This window comes from Crinia signifera, chromosome 12 (genome assembly GCF_055691185.1).
Source record: "Crinia signifera chromosome 12, ASM5569118v1, whole genome shotgun sequence".
NCBI lineage: Eukaryota > Metazoa > Chordata > Amphibia > Anura > Myobatrachidae > Crinia > Crinia signifera.
Window position 1 is genome coordinate 82723420 of NC_139228.1, and position 15484 is coordinate 82738903.

The 15484-nt window shown below is 40.2% G+C and overlaps 1 protein-coding gene across 9 annotated transcripts in view; it reads left to right on the plus strand.

Moving 5' to 3' along the window:
- MARK3 (microtubule affinity regulating kinase 3) overlaps window positions 1–13388 on the plus strand; it is a 74233-nt gene extending 60845 nt beyond the window's left edge. Inside the window, exons 15-19 of one of the 9 annotated variants that reach the window (XM_083167818.1) lie at window positions 569–730; window positions 2021–2275; window positions 7853–7879; window positions 11257–11301; window positions 12303–13388. In XM_083167818.1, coding sequence (XP_083023944.1) covers window positions 569–730; window positions 2021–2275; window positions 7853–7879; window positions 11257–11301; window positions 12303–12648 — 835 coding nt within the window. In that variant the 3' untranslated portion in view covers window positions 12649–13388. Of the gene's footprint in view, window positions 1–568; window positions 731–2020; window positions 2276–4005; window positions 5408–7852; window positions 7880–11256; window positions 11302–12302 lie in introns of those variants that run through there. The other 8 variants (XM_083167820.1, XM_083167819.1, XM_083167822.1 and 5 more) reach the window with 8 other exon arrangements.
- Window positions 13389–15484: the final 2096 nt, after the last annotated feature.

Genomic DNA, 15484 nt, shown 5'->3' on the forward strand with positions numbered 1-15484 from the left:
GGGATTTCATACAGATTCCCACAACACAATACTTAAGTTGAGCGTTCAGCTGTTCCGGATCTATTAGTATCTATATTTCAAGAGGCTTATTAATCGACTATATCAGTGTGACTATCCTGTAATGCAGGCATGTCCAAACTGTGGCCCTCCAGCTGTTGTGAAACTACACATCCCAGCATGCCTTGCCATAGTTTTAGCATTCCCTAATAGCAAAATTGTGGCAATGCATGATGGGACTTGTAGTTTCACAACAGCTGGAGGACCATAGTATAGATTTTATTTTTTATATTATCGTCAAGGGTACTTTTTTATTTTATTTTTTTACATATAATTGATGTTCCTGTAAAGTGTCCTTACAGTATGTGTAACATGAATGAATTAAAATAGCATGTGAATTATTTTGTTTTATACTGTTTTTATGCATGGAAATACAGCATTCTTTATTTTATTTAACCTTTAGAATTTTCTGCTCCTTTTTTTTATCATTTGCGCCTGTGTTATTGGTCCATTATACTGTTCTGTCTGCCCAAACCTATCCCACCCCCTCGCCTTTCTTCCCCCATCATAGCCTGACAGGAATTTTCACATACGCGACTAGTCCTGCCTCAGTATTCGCCATATCCTCCATCTTTTCTCGACTGCGACATCCGAAATCGATGTCCAGGTCCTCCTCCAGGCACTCCGAGATGTTACCGCCAATTACCTCTGAAGACGATAACTTCGGGCCTGTGTAAGAACATTAAACGCACAAAAAAATAAAACTTCCGGAAAGTACCGTCACACTAATATGCTCCCCACTTCCCTTCTGTCGCACTGTCCTCCAGTTGTAATACAATACCAAGTTGTATTGTCCATGGAATCCATTTTCATTGTTTCTTGTAGCTAAAGATGTGTTGGAAAAAAAAAAAGTATGTTCTTAATGGTAACGTCATCTGTGATACCCCGTGTGAGACATTATCCTTGGTCCCATGTGATGCTCTGTGTATGTCTTGATGGTGTTGCTGTTTTTAATGCGAGTTGAGGTAAATCGATGCATAACTGAGCTGTACATGTTCAATGCAGCATTAAACAGTCAGAATGAGAAGCGTGGTCTGACACCATTGGAAGTAATGTGTTCTATGTTGACTGCACTTTTCATGCCATTGTGCATAAAAAGTCCCCGTCTTAACAAACTCTGTGGACTGCTAAGCCTAACATGTTAATTGCTGTGTATATATAGAAGCTACTGCGAATATTCACAAATGTATGTAAGGGTCCATGAGCTTAGAGAACTCCATTTGGTAGGAGTACCCATTCTGATTGACATGGGGCTACGTGGCAGCCCACTGAGGATCATGGATCTTTTGTTGGCTGGACACCGCAGCTCGCAGAGTGGCAGATAGGGTTGTTTAAAGCCACATTGGCAACTCTTCAATGTAGACTGCCATTGCCGTGTAGCCGCTTACTAGGGAGCGGACCTTAGTAATGTAGTTAAAAAAAAGTGTCTGTCACTTGTCTGATGGTTTCGACTGAATCCACTTCTGTTTCTTGACTTTTACCATCATGCACTGGATCCATGTATTCCTGGAAGGGGAATATAAATCTAAGTATTCCAAGTATTCCTGGAAGGGGAATATAAATCTAAGTATTCCAAGTATTCCTGGAAGGGGAATATAAATCCAAGTATTCCTGGAAGGGGAATATAAATCTGTGATATAAATATATTCTCCATTATTATCCAGCTGAAATGAAAGCAGAAAACCTACACCTACGTAAATCTCAGATAAAATAAAAAAAAAAACTCTGTGAGGAAATCTAACCACTTCCACCCTCACCTAGCAGCCCATCCTGTTCAAGAAACAGAAGTGGATCTAGACACAAACCTTGATTTCAAAGTTCATGAAAGCTTCTATATTTTATTTCCTACATTTGTGAATGTTGCCGGCAGGCTTCCGTATACGGCAGCAGCACCTCCCCCCACTCCTGTTTTTAGATTATAGACTGTATGCAAAAGTCATTCAACCGGTTTCTTTTATCACAGCACAATCCCTGATCAGAGGACAGAGGCCTCAACGCACAGCATAACAAGCACCACTACTCCAGACCGCATGCGCTTCCCCAGAGGAACCCCCAGCCGAAGCACTTTCCATGGCCAACTCCGCGAGCGGCGAACTGCTACCTACAACGGCCCACCGGCCTCGCCCAGTTTATCTCACGAAGCCACACCTCTGTCACAGACTCGAAGTAGAGGCTCTACAAATCTTTTTAGTAAATTAACTTCAAAATTAACTAGAAGGTAAGGTTTTTTTTTGTTTTTGTTTTTTTTGGTGGTTTGGGCTTTCTTCACCAGTCACTCATTCCTTGCCATCACTCCACTCCCAAATGACACCCAGTTGTGGAATTATACTTCTGTTGTATTTTTTTCTCATAATTGTGTGTATTGTGCCATATTTATAGGGTTATACCCTTTTTTTTTTTTTTATTCTGTAAATGTCCTTCATAGTAAATATAAACGGACCAGTTTCCGTTGCCCACTCGCAGCTCTGTGCTGGACTCTACGTCCTGTTGGGCCTTTTATACTAGGCAGGGATTGTGGGACTTGTAGATCAACATCAGCTGGAGGGTCACAGGTCACAACCTTCAAATCCATCGTGTGATAGGGTGTTATGTACCAAAGTCTTTATTCTAGGCTGGCAACGTTCTAGCTAATGGCTGACGCCGATGTTGAGTTGAGGGCAACTAGTTTACAGTACTTGGGATGTGCAATGTGGTATGTGGAGGGTATTGTGTGCAGCCAGCACAATGTGGGAATATACAGCCACTTAACAAGCAGTAAGTATAGTTTGCCTGAAACTCGCAGTTGGGGCAGGTGATGTCTGCATTCCAAAGTGCCGCTGGGGTTGCTGGAACCATGGCCACCAACATTGCCAATTTAGCTTGACACCCTCTACCGAAGTGCCTAGGACAACAGACCATACTGTGGTGCTGTAATTCTCAGCAGTGTATGTAGACCAGTGGTGGTCCACTGCAGTCCACTAGTACCCACAGCAAGAATAACATTGGCATGAGACCAATCTCCCACTCACCCCCCCATATAATGACGTTACACCTACTGGGTTTATGTCCTTTTCTGTTTTTTTTTTCGCTAACCCTTCTCTGCCGTGACTGGGAGACTCTCCGGTTCTAGTTTATGGTTACGGTCATTAGGTTGACCTTAGTTAGGTCAACATGCACTGGGTTGACCACTGAAGGTCGACAGGACTGAGGTTGACACCTGAAATAGGTTTACAGGGTTGGAAGGTCAACCAAGTCAAGGTTGACATAAGTTTTTCATGTTTTTTTTTTTTTCGAGTAGGCAGGTGGTATTTCATACCCCACCATCCACTACAGCAGGCATTACCAACCACGGTCCTCAAGGCACACCAACAGTGCAGGTTTTAGTGATATCCAGGCTTGAGCACAGATAGTTTAATCAGAATCACTCAGATACTAATTATCTGTGCTGAAGCCGGGATATCACTAAAACCTGCACTGTTGGTGTGCCTTGAGGACCATGGTTGGGAATGCCTGCACTACGGCGTGGCGGGAGAATAAAATAGTGTGCCGAGCGCAGTGAAGGGACACAGTACACTTAGAGAGTGACTTTGTCGGCATACGTAACAAAAAGTGAAAAACTCATGTTGACGTAATCCCTGTCGATCCAATGCATTTTGGCCTAAATTGGGTTGACCCAATGACACATACCCCTAGTTTGAGTCTACTTATATACAATTCAAAGCTTAGAATTTGCATCTTTCTGGCATAGGACCCCAATATTCTGGAGCTCTGGGTTATGGAAAGATATTCCCGTTTGCGTGTAGTGCGTGTCTTACATCCGGTGCACTTCTGCGTCTAGTCCTGTGAGTCGCTCCTGTGCTATATGTGGGGCCTGTATGCTTACTGCTTGTTAATTGTTATGCTGAAAGTGTGTATATCACAGTGCAATATTAAACAAGATGCCTTCTGTTTCCTCCTATTCTGGACCAGGCATGAAAGCGCTGCCTGCTGAGCCATTGAGACGCTGTAATGTATCAATGTAGTGTTCCTCTATGTCTAGAATAGAGCTTTGCTAGAGTTAAAATATATATATATTTGTATAAAGTGTTTAATTTGAAATCTTGGGCGGCATAATGTCTACAACAAAACCCTTGCTGTGTTCACTACTGTATAGTAGCTGTACGTTAAGAATAGAAATTCTAGTGCTTGGCCTATTGACAGAAATGTTTTTTTTGTTTGTTTTTATTTTGGGTCTGTTAAACACTAAGTCTACCTCCAAGTCTCACGCTAGTGTAGTCTGGTATGGCGCACAATTTCTTCTAGAAAAGTTTTTGTATTCGGGGAAACAAATCTGATCCTTGTTTTAAAAATGGTCTGAAGTGGAAAAAAAAAAAAAATACCTTTTGGGTCAATTAATTTTTTTATTTTTTTAAATGAATTTCACTTGATGTGTACCAGAGGACCTCCTTATGGTCCAAGTTACTTCAGACTTACAATATGCTCATCTCCAGAACCCATTAAAAAGTTTTTTCTATTTGATCGCATCAATGCTCATGTAGTTCTATACAGGTTAAATGTCAATTGAACTGTCACACAAGGAGGCAGCCATTTTGAATGCTCAGTTAATGTTGTGAGAAAATGGCTTCCTTCCACTGCGTGTGTATGTTCCAGTCACTCATTACCAATTTCACAATTGTTTCCCTTTAACAAAAATGTTTATATTTAACGTTGCTTTTGATATAAAAAAAAACCAAATGTTATGTAAATCACTGGATTAATGGCTAAACCTTACAAAAATAAGTCTTTTTTAGAGTATTAGGCCTTTGTAATGCAAGGTCTTCTAAAATGATTGTTTTGCTGTGTGTCCAGTCTTGGAACAAAAACTAACTTGTATTGTTATGCTTTAATGTATGTACACAGTTTTGAAAGTATTAATGCTGCCTTAATGTTCCTTTTTGATCTAAAAGATAGTCACTTGGCAAACACAGTGATTTTGATTAATATTTAACAATTTGTGGGAGTGTGAAACCACAGAAAATGTTTATTTGGACTGTAATCTTGAAATTGTCTCTAGCGAAACTAGTTTACACCAACCTGTTAACAGCAATACGATAATGTTTATGTTCTGCGTTGTATTCACTGATTTACATGAACTGTCAAACAGGACAAATCTTCTCAGGGCCAAATTATCAACTAAATTATGTTCCAAATAAAGACCCTTTGGTCAGAGCACTCTGATATCTGGCAGGTCCAGAAGTCTTCATTACAACGCCTAATCCTGCTGCTGCGGTTCCATTAACCAGCTTGAATGAAGATGTCTGTACATTTTTTTCCTGGCTTAGTTTACATCCTAACTTGCTTGTATAAAAGTTAAATAAAACTTTCAGAAATACCCTGTTTGTGTGAAATAATTAAACAGTTACATAGAACGCAAGAGGGGAAGTGTCGCCAATATTCAGTTTTCGATTTCTCTTTTTAATGTAATGTTTTGGGGAGTTTCATTTTAGTGTAACCCAGAGGAGAATTTAGCACTATACACTCACAACACAAAGGAGATTCCTTAAATCAGGCATGGCCAAAATATGTTCCTCCAGCTGTTGTGAAACTACAAGTCCCATCATGCCTTGCCACCGTTTTGCTATTAGGGAATGCTAAAACTACAGTATGGCAAGGCATGCTGGGATGTGTAGTTTGACAACAGCTGAAGGGCCCCAGTTTGAACATGCCTGCCTTTAAGTCTTTCCAAACTGCTTGGTCCTTATGTCTCGTGGGTTTTGGGGAAGATCAGATGACTTATCTGGAACCTGTGACTCTCCAACTGTTGAACTACTATTCCTATCATCCTGTACAGAGTAGAGACACCCACTATTAGGATTGATCATCTTACATAGTATTTGAAGGACAGGCTATCCCTCATAAATATTCCAACGTCACCACATATATGCTTTTGGTGTCAGATTTACGGACCATATGAAATAACTGCATTCAGAGAATTTTTCGAATGCATGAACGGTCATTAGCCTATTACACCAAATGTACTATGTGTTTACTAGCAGGCTACATGGGGCTTTTGTGGGTGCTGCTGTACAGAACTGCTGTGTGGTGGACCTTGGGGGGGATCATGGGAATTTGCACTCATTCACATCCCGGACCCATGCGTTATCGGGGATCTGTGAGTTTATTGGCAGTTATTGTTTAACATAATCTGTAAATAAGTACTGTTATCGGGGCTAATTGTATAGCCCAGGGCGAATCCCTAGGCTCCAGGCGTTCACCACAGCTAATTAGAGTTTGCCATTGGTCAAATTTTTTTTATTTAATTTTTAATTGTACATTGTTTTTACTTTTATTGCATTGGATGAGCCCACTTTTCTAGCACTCAGGAAGACCCCTACCACATGACAGCATGCCACCATTTCCATTTCTGCTCACAGGGGTGCAAAAAAACAAACACATCTTGCGTTTTTAGATTTCATGACCTAATTTGCATTTGTTTCTCGTGTTTTTTTTTTTTGTTTTGTTTTTTTAAATTTAAACCATTTCCATGAGGTTCTAAAACCATAAAGTAAAACACTCTAGAAATGATAGTACATCTCCACCTATTTCACTAATGTTCAAAGTCCTGGAGAGAGAGTGGGCGGAGATATAATACATATTAACAAACTGTCATCTTTCAAAAACGCAAGAGTTGATTGGCTGGTACTTTCTCTGTCCTGCCGGGAGTTTTATACAGATTTAATACTGTAGTCTCTCCAGTTTTTCTGGTTCATGCTTCCATAAGGGGCCCACAGTGCGTATGGCACTTTCTGTACTGAGAATTATGTTCTGGCAAAACACACACACACACTCTTTATTAATTCCAGTCAATGATTGTATGGCAGCGTGCAGTCTGCCATTTCTAAATTATATTGTGATTAGGCCATCCTACAATAACAGGTTTGACCAGGTTGTTGTCCTCCTCCACATCTAAATAAATGTATTAACAGCTTCTTATATAGATCAGGAAATTCCATTGAGTTTTACAATTAGACACACCGATAAAACAATAATGTTTTAGGACAAAGTGATAGAGAGCAGGAAGGCCCTGCTCGCAAGCCTAAGGCCCCTATACACTTTTCCAGTTTGGGTCTGATTTCATCCGATTCCGACAGATCGGGGCTCAAATTGGATCTGTCTGACATCTGATCCAAGGTTGAACGGGCTGCACATAAGATAAATCGTATGTGCAAGCATCATTGGCACATTGCGAGTGCTTTTAAGTGCCTGCGTTGTATCGCGTCCAATCCCCAAGAGGGTAAGGGCTGTGCAGAAGAGGCGGGTGCCTGAAGACTTAGAAAGAAAAAAAGAATGGATGGCCACTGATTGGCTGAGGTGTGACTTGGCTAATCAGCGGCTGACGAATGGGAGGCCACTGATTGGCTGTGAAAGCTCTCAGTCAATCATCCGCTGTCCATTCTTTTGAATGTTTTTTTTTTTTTTTTTTTTTATTCTCCTTCCTTTTAGCTCCCCGGGAGTATTACATGCAATAAATTGTATGTGATTTATCGCATGTAGAAATGGCTCATCAGGTGCCAGATCATATGTTAACCCCCCCCCCAATGGGAGCTCAGGGGAAATTGGGTCCGACTTGTCCTTATTATAGTTTTTACTGACTGATTTTTAGGCCTAGTACCCGGGTCATAAGCAATGGATACTCGTGTTTCATCTGACAAGTCACATTCACTAGCGGGACATTTGAGGGTTTGGGGGTTTTTGCACATGAATGCACAAGACTGACTTTTTTTCTTGCTTCCTGTTTGCTCATTTTTAATTTACTTTTGAACTTTTTTGTTTTTAGAAACATGTCATTCAGATTTATAAAAAGGTAGGATTTAAGTTGGCTATGCGTTTGTTTTTTTCTTATTTACTTCTCTGCACTTGTCTTTCTGGATCTGATTTTTATATTTTCCGAATACTAAAACTTTCTGCTGAAAAACTAAATTTTAGCGCAGTATACCGGCTTTCATCCTCTTCACTGAATCGTACCTTGTGTCAGCTGGCATGTCCTGTGCACTGTGCAACCATAAGTTATGTGCCTCTTAAACTTCATTTTTCATTTTTACTAATACACACTTGGCATGCCTAAAGCAGGATTGTGGTGTTAATGTTATATTTTGTAAATTTTTTTCACCCAAGGTAAGTGGTTTTATTTTATTTTTATTTTTTTGCTTTTTATTTGTTTCCGTTATGTGTTTCCTTGTGTCCTATATATTTTATTTTTTTTATTTATTTATTTTTTTATGTTAATGTCGAACTACTAACTGAGCCCATTAGACAATGTGAACTTAAATACCACTCCTTTAATTGTAGTTGTAATGATTGTGTCCCTCCATTAATGCTAGTCCTATCTATTAAAGCCAAATACTAACGTTTAACTTCTGTAGCTCTAGCAAATGCCATTGATAAAGTCCGGCATGGCTTTAAAAAAGGTGACAATGCACCAGCCAATCAGCTCCAATATGTAAATTGACAGGAAGTAATTGTCTGGAGCATTACCTTGCACATAATCTCTTTTATGGATACCACTTGTCCAAGATTCATACATTTACCCCTGAGTATGTATGTTATACCGTTCTCTCTGCTCTTTTATAAAGACACGGTTGAGTGAACAGAAACCTGAAAACAAAATAACCTGAATGACCCTTTTTAAAACAGGAATTTGAATATGAATTGATGCGCTTAAACATTCTCATAGATTGTTACAACCAATGATTCTCCAATGAGTAGAAACTGGTATGTTTGACTTTTGCATTGTTCATAGGATGAATTAAATTAAAGGGGACTGCATTTTGCTTGCAGGATATAAGGCAAATCTGACTTCTTAGTAGGGCCCCTTTCAGATCGTAAATGCCGGGTTTCCACTTGGGATTTGGACATGGGGACGTCCCGACCCGGCATTTGTGAGGTTTAGCCACACTGCCGGGCTGTGAACGTCGGGGGAGATTGGTGGCACCTCATCGGGGGTGGAGAGGAGGCAGCAATTGGAGCTGAAGCTGTCTGGAAGTTTTGCCTCCTCCAGAGTGTGAACTGGACCTTTGTCGCTCAACCCGGTTACCCCTGTTCTCATTGAACAGCACCCCGGGTCATAGCAGTGTCCAACACCGGGTGTGACCTGGTATGAAATGTTGGTTGCTCGACCTGGGAATTTTGCTAGTGGCTTTCTCACTGCAGCTGACACTGGTCCCGAGGTGCGGTCTGCAATAGGGTGTAACCAATCAGAGCGCTTTTTACAGTAGTCTAATTTGTATGTAGTGTATCACTGCTTATTGCCGCTATGGTTCATAGTAAGTTTGCGCCATGGTAACCAATTGCTCTGTTATTTTGTATAGCCCAGAGATTACCCCATAGGATTTCTGTCCCTTCCAATATAGTCACCCTTGATCTGTGCTAAAATTACAATCTTGACAGGGTCCAAAAACAGAGGAACAGTTTAGTTGATATTTCCTTTAGTCACTCCTATAGATAAAGCGAATAAAAAAACTGTTACTTTGTATATTAAGTGTTAATGTCCGTTACTCCACTGGGAACAAATAACCTGATCTTCCCCATATCCTTCACTGAAATGGTGCCTAAATGCTTTCATCTTCCAAATACATTTGTAGAACATGGCTACAGAGCATTCAAATATAGGTGTTTAGATTATTTGTTTTAAAATGTTACTGTGCATTTAATTATCCTGTTTAGGAAGATGTAGCTTCCCAGCCGAAGCCCAAAGTGTGTTCTGCTGGTCCATCTTTATCAAACTACGTAGGTTCTCTAATTATGTCATCAGAACCAGCAAATAGAAACCACCATCTTTGAAATGGCAGTATTATGGGATTGGAGAGGAATGGGAAAAACCTCAGCAAGGAGCAGCTGAGGAAAGTTTTTGATAGAAGGCAAAGCAGATTTAAAATGAAACTGTTGAAAAATTGTAACAAACTTTAATAACAGCCGAAAAAACATTTGAATAAATTAGTGTGTGGGGGGGGGGGGGTAGGGGGCGTTTATAATTAATTTTATAACTCTAATGTTCTAGTGACAAACATCCCCCCCCCCCCCCCCCCCCCCCCCCCCCCTCCATGCTGTTTCTGTGCTTTTCAGCTCTGACTTTTGATTGATAGGAAGTGTTTATTGTTTCCTTGGGATATAGTACAAAGCTGCTCTGTATCGGATTTATATCCAGTTGAAAGAGCACAGCAGTGATGTGTTGTATCCTAGGGAAAGCTAAATAAACCCTCCCCACCTGATACAAAAGGGATTCCCCCCACCCCCAGTTTATAGTATTTGAAGCTTCAGGACAACATCAAGCTTAATCTAGAAATATGATGAACTTCACATATGAACGTGGATACATTTATAACAATCAAGGTTTTCAGCACGAATTCTCTTGACCATGTACTTTGCGATCATTTTGCATTCTCTAATGCAGGGATGGGAAACCTTCAGCCCTCCAGCTGTTGTTGAACTACACAGCCCAGGCTGCACTACTCCAGTTTTGCTTTTGGCCATGCTAAAACTGTTGCCGGGTATGCTGGGATGTGTAGTTCAAAAACACCTGGAGGGCCGAAGGTTCCCCTTCCCTGATCTAATGGAAGGGGAAGCTCTCATTCTGCTTCCAATAGAACATGTATTGTTTTGTTTTTGTTTTTTTATAAAGGGCTATGTTGAGGTCACACTTTTTCTGAATTGATAGGCTTCATAGAAATTCTTCAGTCCGCAAAATGGCCTGACTACCATGTATAAGTGACAGGAGCAATTAACCCTTCGAGTGCCAAATTTATTTGTCAAAATCTGTGTAAAAATTGCCAGGCAAACTTTTTATACATCATAAAGACCTGTAATGCTACCTTGTGTAGGAAGTGTAATATATATATATTTTTTTTTTACACCACCTTTTTTATTTGAATTTATATAACAAATGTGAGAGACGCCGGCCTTTTATAGCAGATATTTTGAACACCTCACAGATGTCGGCACTCAAAGGGTTAAGGATTAAATATATTTGATAGCCATGTTTGAACATTGTAAATTGTGGCAGTATAATCTAGTCTTTTTGATGACATCACTCTCTGCATTATCACCGTATGTTTGATATAATTACATTGCGATGCAACCAAAGCTGTCAATCTGATTCACTAGCTCATTGCTATCATTAGACGTGCACCAGTGTAAGATTTCTCTTCTCTGCTTGTTTTTGCTCTTCACATTGTTTTCATTGAGGCTCCCAACTGAATCTGAAAGAAACGGGAGATATGAGGGCTCAAGGTGAGGGCGAACATATATTTTACCTTAATCATCACCCACAAGCATCCGGTTTACCCTCCATGAGAATGTCTTGCATGATACTCCTGCTAGCTTAAAATGTTTTTGGTTTTATGCTCGTGTTTTTTTTTTTTGTGCATGTCATTCCTTGTTCCTCACAATAAGATGCATAGACCTAGATATGAGGGAGTAATGCAGTATACTGGGAGCTGTGTCGGAATCCCAAATTGAATACACTCTTAGTGCTTAAAGACAAACAATGTGAAAGATTTAAAGCAGCAGCCTTAATCCTCCCGTACTCACCCCAGTTCCTGGGTGCACGGAGGCTGATTTGTACCATAGAGATTAATGAGTACTGATAGCCATTTAAGTGCATTCACCATATAGACTTATTAGATGATATTCAGTACTATGGGATGTGCCACTGGACAGTCTGTTCATTTCCCTGTGCACCTCTATTGTGTACACATCACCATTAAGGGTAAGATCTTCAATCTTGGCCGCTTTTTCCACCAGAAGAAATAGTGTCCCCCACCTATTCAATGCTGCCGTTTCCGACCACATTGATGGCGGATTCCAACAAAACAGATCCAACTTTAAAACAAGCCGGTTCTGTTTTGCCGGAAATGGATTGTCAAATTCACGGGTGTTTTACGACAATCCGCTGCCGATTTATTTTTTTATTTTTTTTGTCGAGCGTTGTGAAAACTGCCCGGAATTCCGACTGTTGTGACATTCCGACAGTCGGAATCCAGGATTGAATACCATCCTAAAGTCTTCACATGCATATGTACATCTCACTGAATTGAATCACCCCTCTTCTGTTATCGGTATGAGCCCCGTTTAGAACTATAGAGTGTATTCTGATGCTACAGGAAAACTGTAGTAGTGATGAGGTTCTGACCCATTGGTAGAAATATTTTTATTGTATCTTTATACTTGGCCCTCTAAATCCTTACCCTGCAATGACTGATTACATTAGAGTAACTTCTCTTCTCTTCTAGTCGTAATGTGTCAGGGGACCAGAAAGATGAAAACAAGGAATCAAAGCCTCGGTCGCTGCGATTTACTTGGAGCATGAAAACGACGAGTTCCATGGATCCCAACGACATGATGCGTGAGATCCGCAAGGTCCTGGACGCCAACAATTGTGACTATGAGCAGAGAGAGCGCTTCTTACTCTTCTGCGTCCACGGTGACGGCCACGCGGAAAACCTTGTCCAGTGGGAGATGGAAGTGTGCAAACTGCCAAGACTCTCTTTGAACGGCGTCCGCTTCAAGCGGATATCCGGGACATCGATAGCTTTCAAAAACATTGCTTCCAAAATTGCCAATGAGTTAAAACTGTAAAATAAGGGGGGGGGGGAGGGGGAAGGCGAACAGTCAAGATGTAAATGACGTAGCAATTCTAAGTGTTTGCCCAAGAACACTGGTTTAATGTATAGAATTATTTAGGCAATAATTCCTGCATCTCCTGAATTATATAACAAACATGGAACATGCTGCTGGCGTAGGAGGGGGAGTGTAAAAAAAAAAATATATATATATATATATATATATATATATATATATATATATATATATATATATATATATATATATATATATATATATATAATTAGTGCACTACAGCATTACATTTGCCTACCATGTAAATTATTTACTTTTTGCTTTTTCTGTGCTCTGTTCATATGACAATGATGTTATTCACCTTTTTCCTTATTGATACCCATCCTGTATACGTGTGCAAGTATGGATGTTCTTCCGTTTGCGCCGAGCACACAGAATTGTGTTTTACAACAAAAAAAAAAAATATTGGCTGTTATTAAACAGACCTACTGTATCACCGAAAATACCCTTTTTGTTTGTTCTGTATATTTTTTTTGTTTCCGAAGGAATTTTTTTTTCTTTTGTTACAAAAAAAAACCTTTTTTTTTTTTATAATGCACAGATGTTGATTCCACGTGTTCTGTTCTGACAGTATTTTCATTGTCCTGTTTGAGAGAGTAAGAGAAGGGGCGAGAGAATTGTAACATAATGAAAGCCACATGGACAGCGATTAAATGGTTTCCCAGATGAAGAAAAACAAATTGGAGTCTCCTTTTATTCCTTGGTCAGTCCTGTTGTTGGACTATCTGGAACACCAAGTGGGCAGTTTAGTGGAATTGCGGGGAACAGGAACACATGCACGTTGGGTAGTAAACCATGCAGGAAATAGCTACACAAGGCTTAATTATTCCTGATGACTGGTACCATGATATGTAGGGGTTCTATATGAATACCTCCCTTTGTATACTCACAATTGTTTTTCTTCCTTTGTACCTTACCATGCTTTGGGAATGTGTTCCGACTGTGTCCATTAGATTTTTGGGAAGACATTTGACGATCACTTGGTAGTAGCCTAGGTTTAGCTTTAGGCAAACAATTTAAAAACAGAATCAACAAATAAGCAATCCCTAAAATATGTGGGTTTGTGCTTTGTATGTGTGTTCCCCTAGAACACTGGTTTCATGTACAGAATGGGAAACATCCAACGCGTTTCACATCGGGTAGATGCTTTACATCTACCCGATGTGAAACGCGTTGGATGTGTACCTAGGAGGGACCAGAAGATGCAGCAGAACCAGCCGCAGCCAAGTTTCCACAGCCGCTACAAGCCGCCGCTCTGCCGCACGCTAAAGCTACCCGACAGAAGCCGGCAATTACTAGCGCAGGACCCGTGCCGCCCGGAGCGTCCAAATAAACGGACCCCAGGCAGGACTAGTTAGGGTGAGTTAGTAACACTGGACTGTTCCCCTCCTTACCTTCTCAAACAAAGGATTTGTAAACATGCCGCAATAAGTTTTTGTCTGTCTGTCATTTTACTTTTATTTTATTTTTTCTATTTTTATTTTATTTTTATTTATTTATTTTATTTTACTTATTTTATTTACTTATCTTCATTTTCCGTTTATTGTCATTATTATTTTTAGTTGTTTTGCATCTATTTTCATTTATTTTTATAATTTTTTCTATTTTATTTTAATTTAATTTCTATTTTTTCATTTACTGTTATATATTTTTCATTTTTATTTTTATTCCTTGCTATTTCCCTCCCTCCTACAAACAGCACCCCAAAAAAATCTCATCAACCATCTGGTTGACTTTATCTCTCTCACTCCTATCTCTCTCTGCCGCAAAAAAATCTCCTTTTTGCAAAATTCTTTTTATTATTTTTACAAGCGCCTGGTATATTCTGCTTTCTAGCAACCCCCACAGGTCTCTCTCTCAGGAGTCTGCTCCTGAGTGGGTTGTGGTGTGAGTAGTTGATGTGCAGAATGTTGACATGGCATTAGGTCTACAACCAGTTTGTTGTGATTCACTTAGGTCGACACATCTAACATGTCAACATGTGTTTTACCAAACTGCAAACCTTAAGCCTAAAAATCTAAGTTGCGGTTCCTGATGTTGACATTGTGAACATGTTGACATTGTGAACCTCCTTTTTATGTCAACGTATTGGTTGTCCACTTCATGTTGACATTTACGGGGGTATTCAAACACTGCCGCTATTTCTGACAGGCTCCTTTCAATGCTGTCTTTCCCGACAGCATTGCAGAGGCAGATCGACAAAAAAGATGTCGGTCCCGTTTTGCCGAAAACGGCCGTGACATTGAATCCCGTCTGGCTAGTTGTAGTCCAGCAAAATTAAAACGGGCCAGGGTCACAGCTGTTGGAACGTACCAACAGTAGTGACCTGGGATTGAATACCCCCCTTGACATGTATGTTCTACAGATGTATGTTATGGATCCCCTTCTTACGTTGCCTTAACATGACTGATGTATTTTGAGCCTTTTTCACAGTCTTCATGGATGGTCGCTGGAATTTGATTGACTTGTTTTATAGTGGAAGCTAAGATTGATATATCATTTTTTTACATTGTGGGATGTTACTGCAGTTTGTTGGAAATCTGTTTTTGTGGGTACAAAGGGGATGGGGTCTTGCTCACTGAGAGATCTTCATGCAATACAGGTGTACATACATAGAAGAGGCTGCAGAGTTTGTGGTAGGCTTGTATGTTGCGGTTAGGTGTTGTATAGTATATCAGAGCGGGGAGATATCCAGACCTTGAGAGCAGTGCAGGAGGACACAGTCATTCAGGGGTTTAAGGGATTGGTACTTATGTAGTTGCCAGGCGCCCAACTA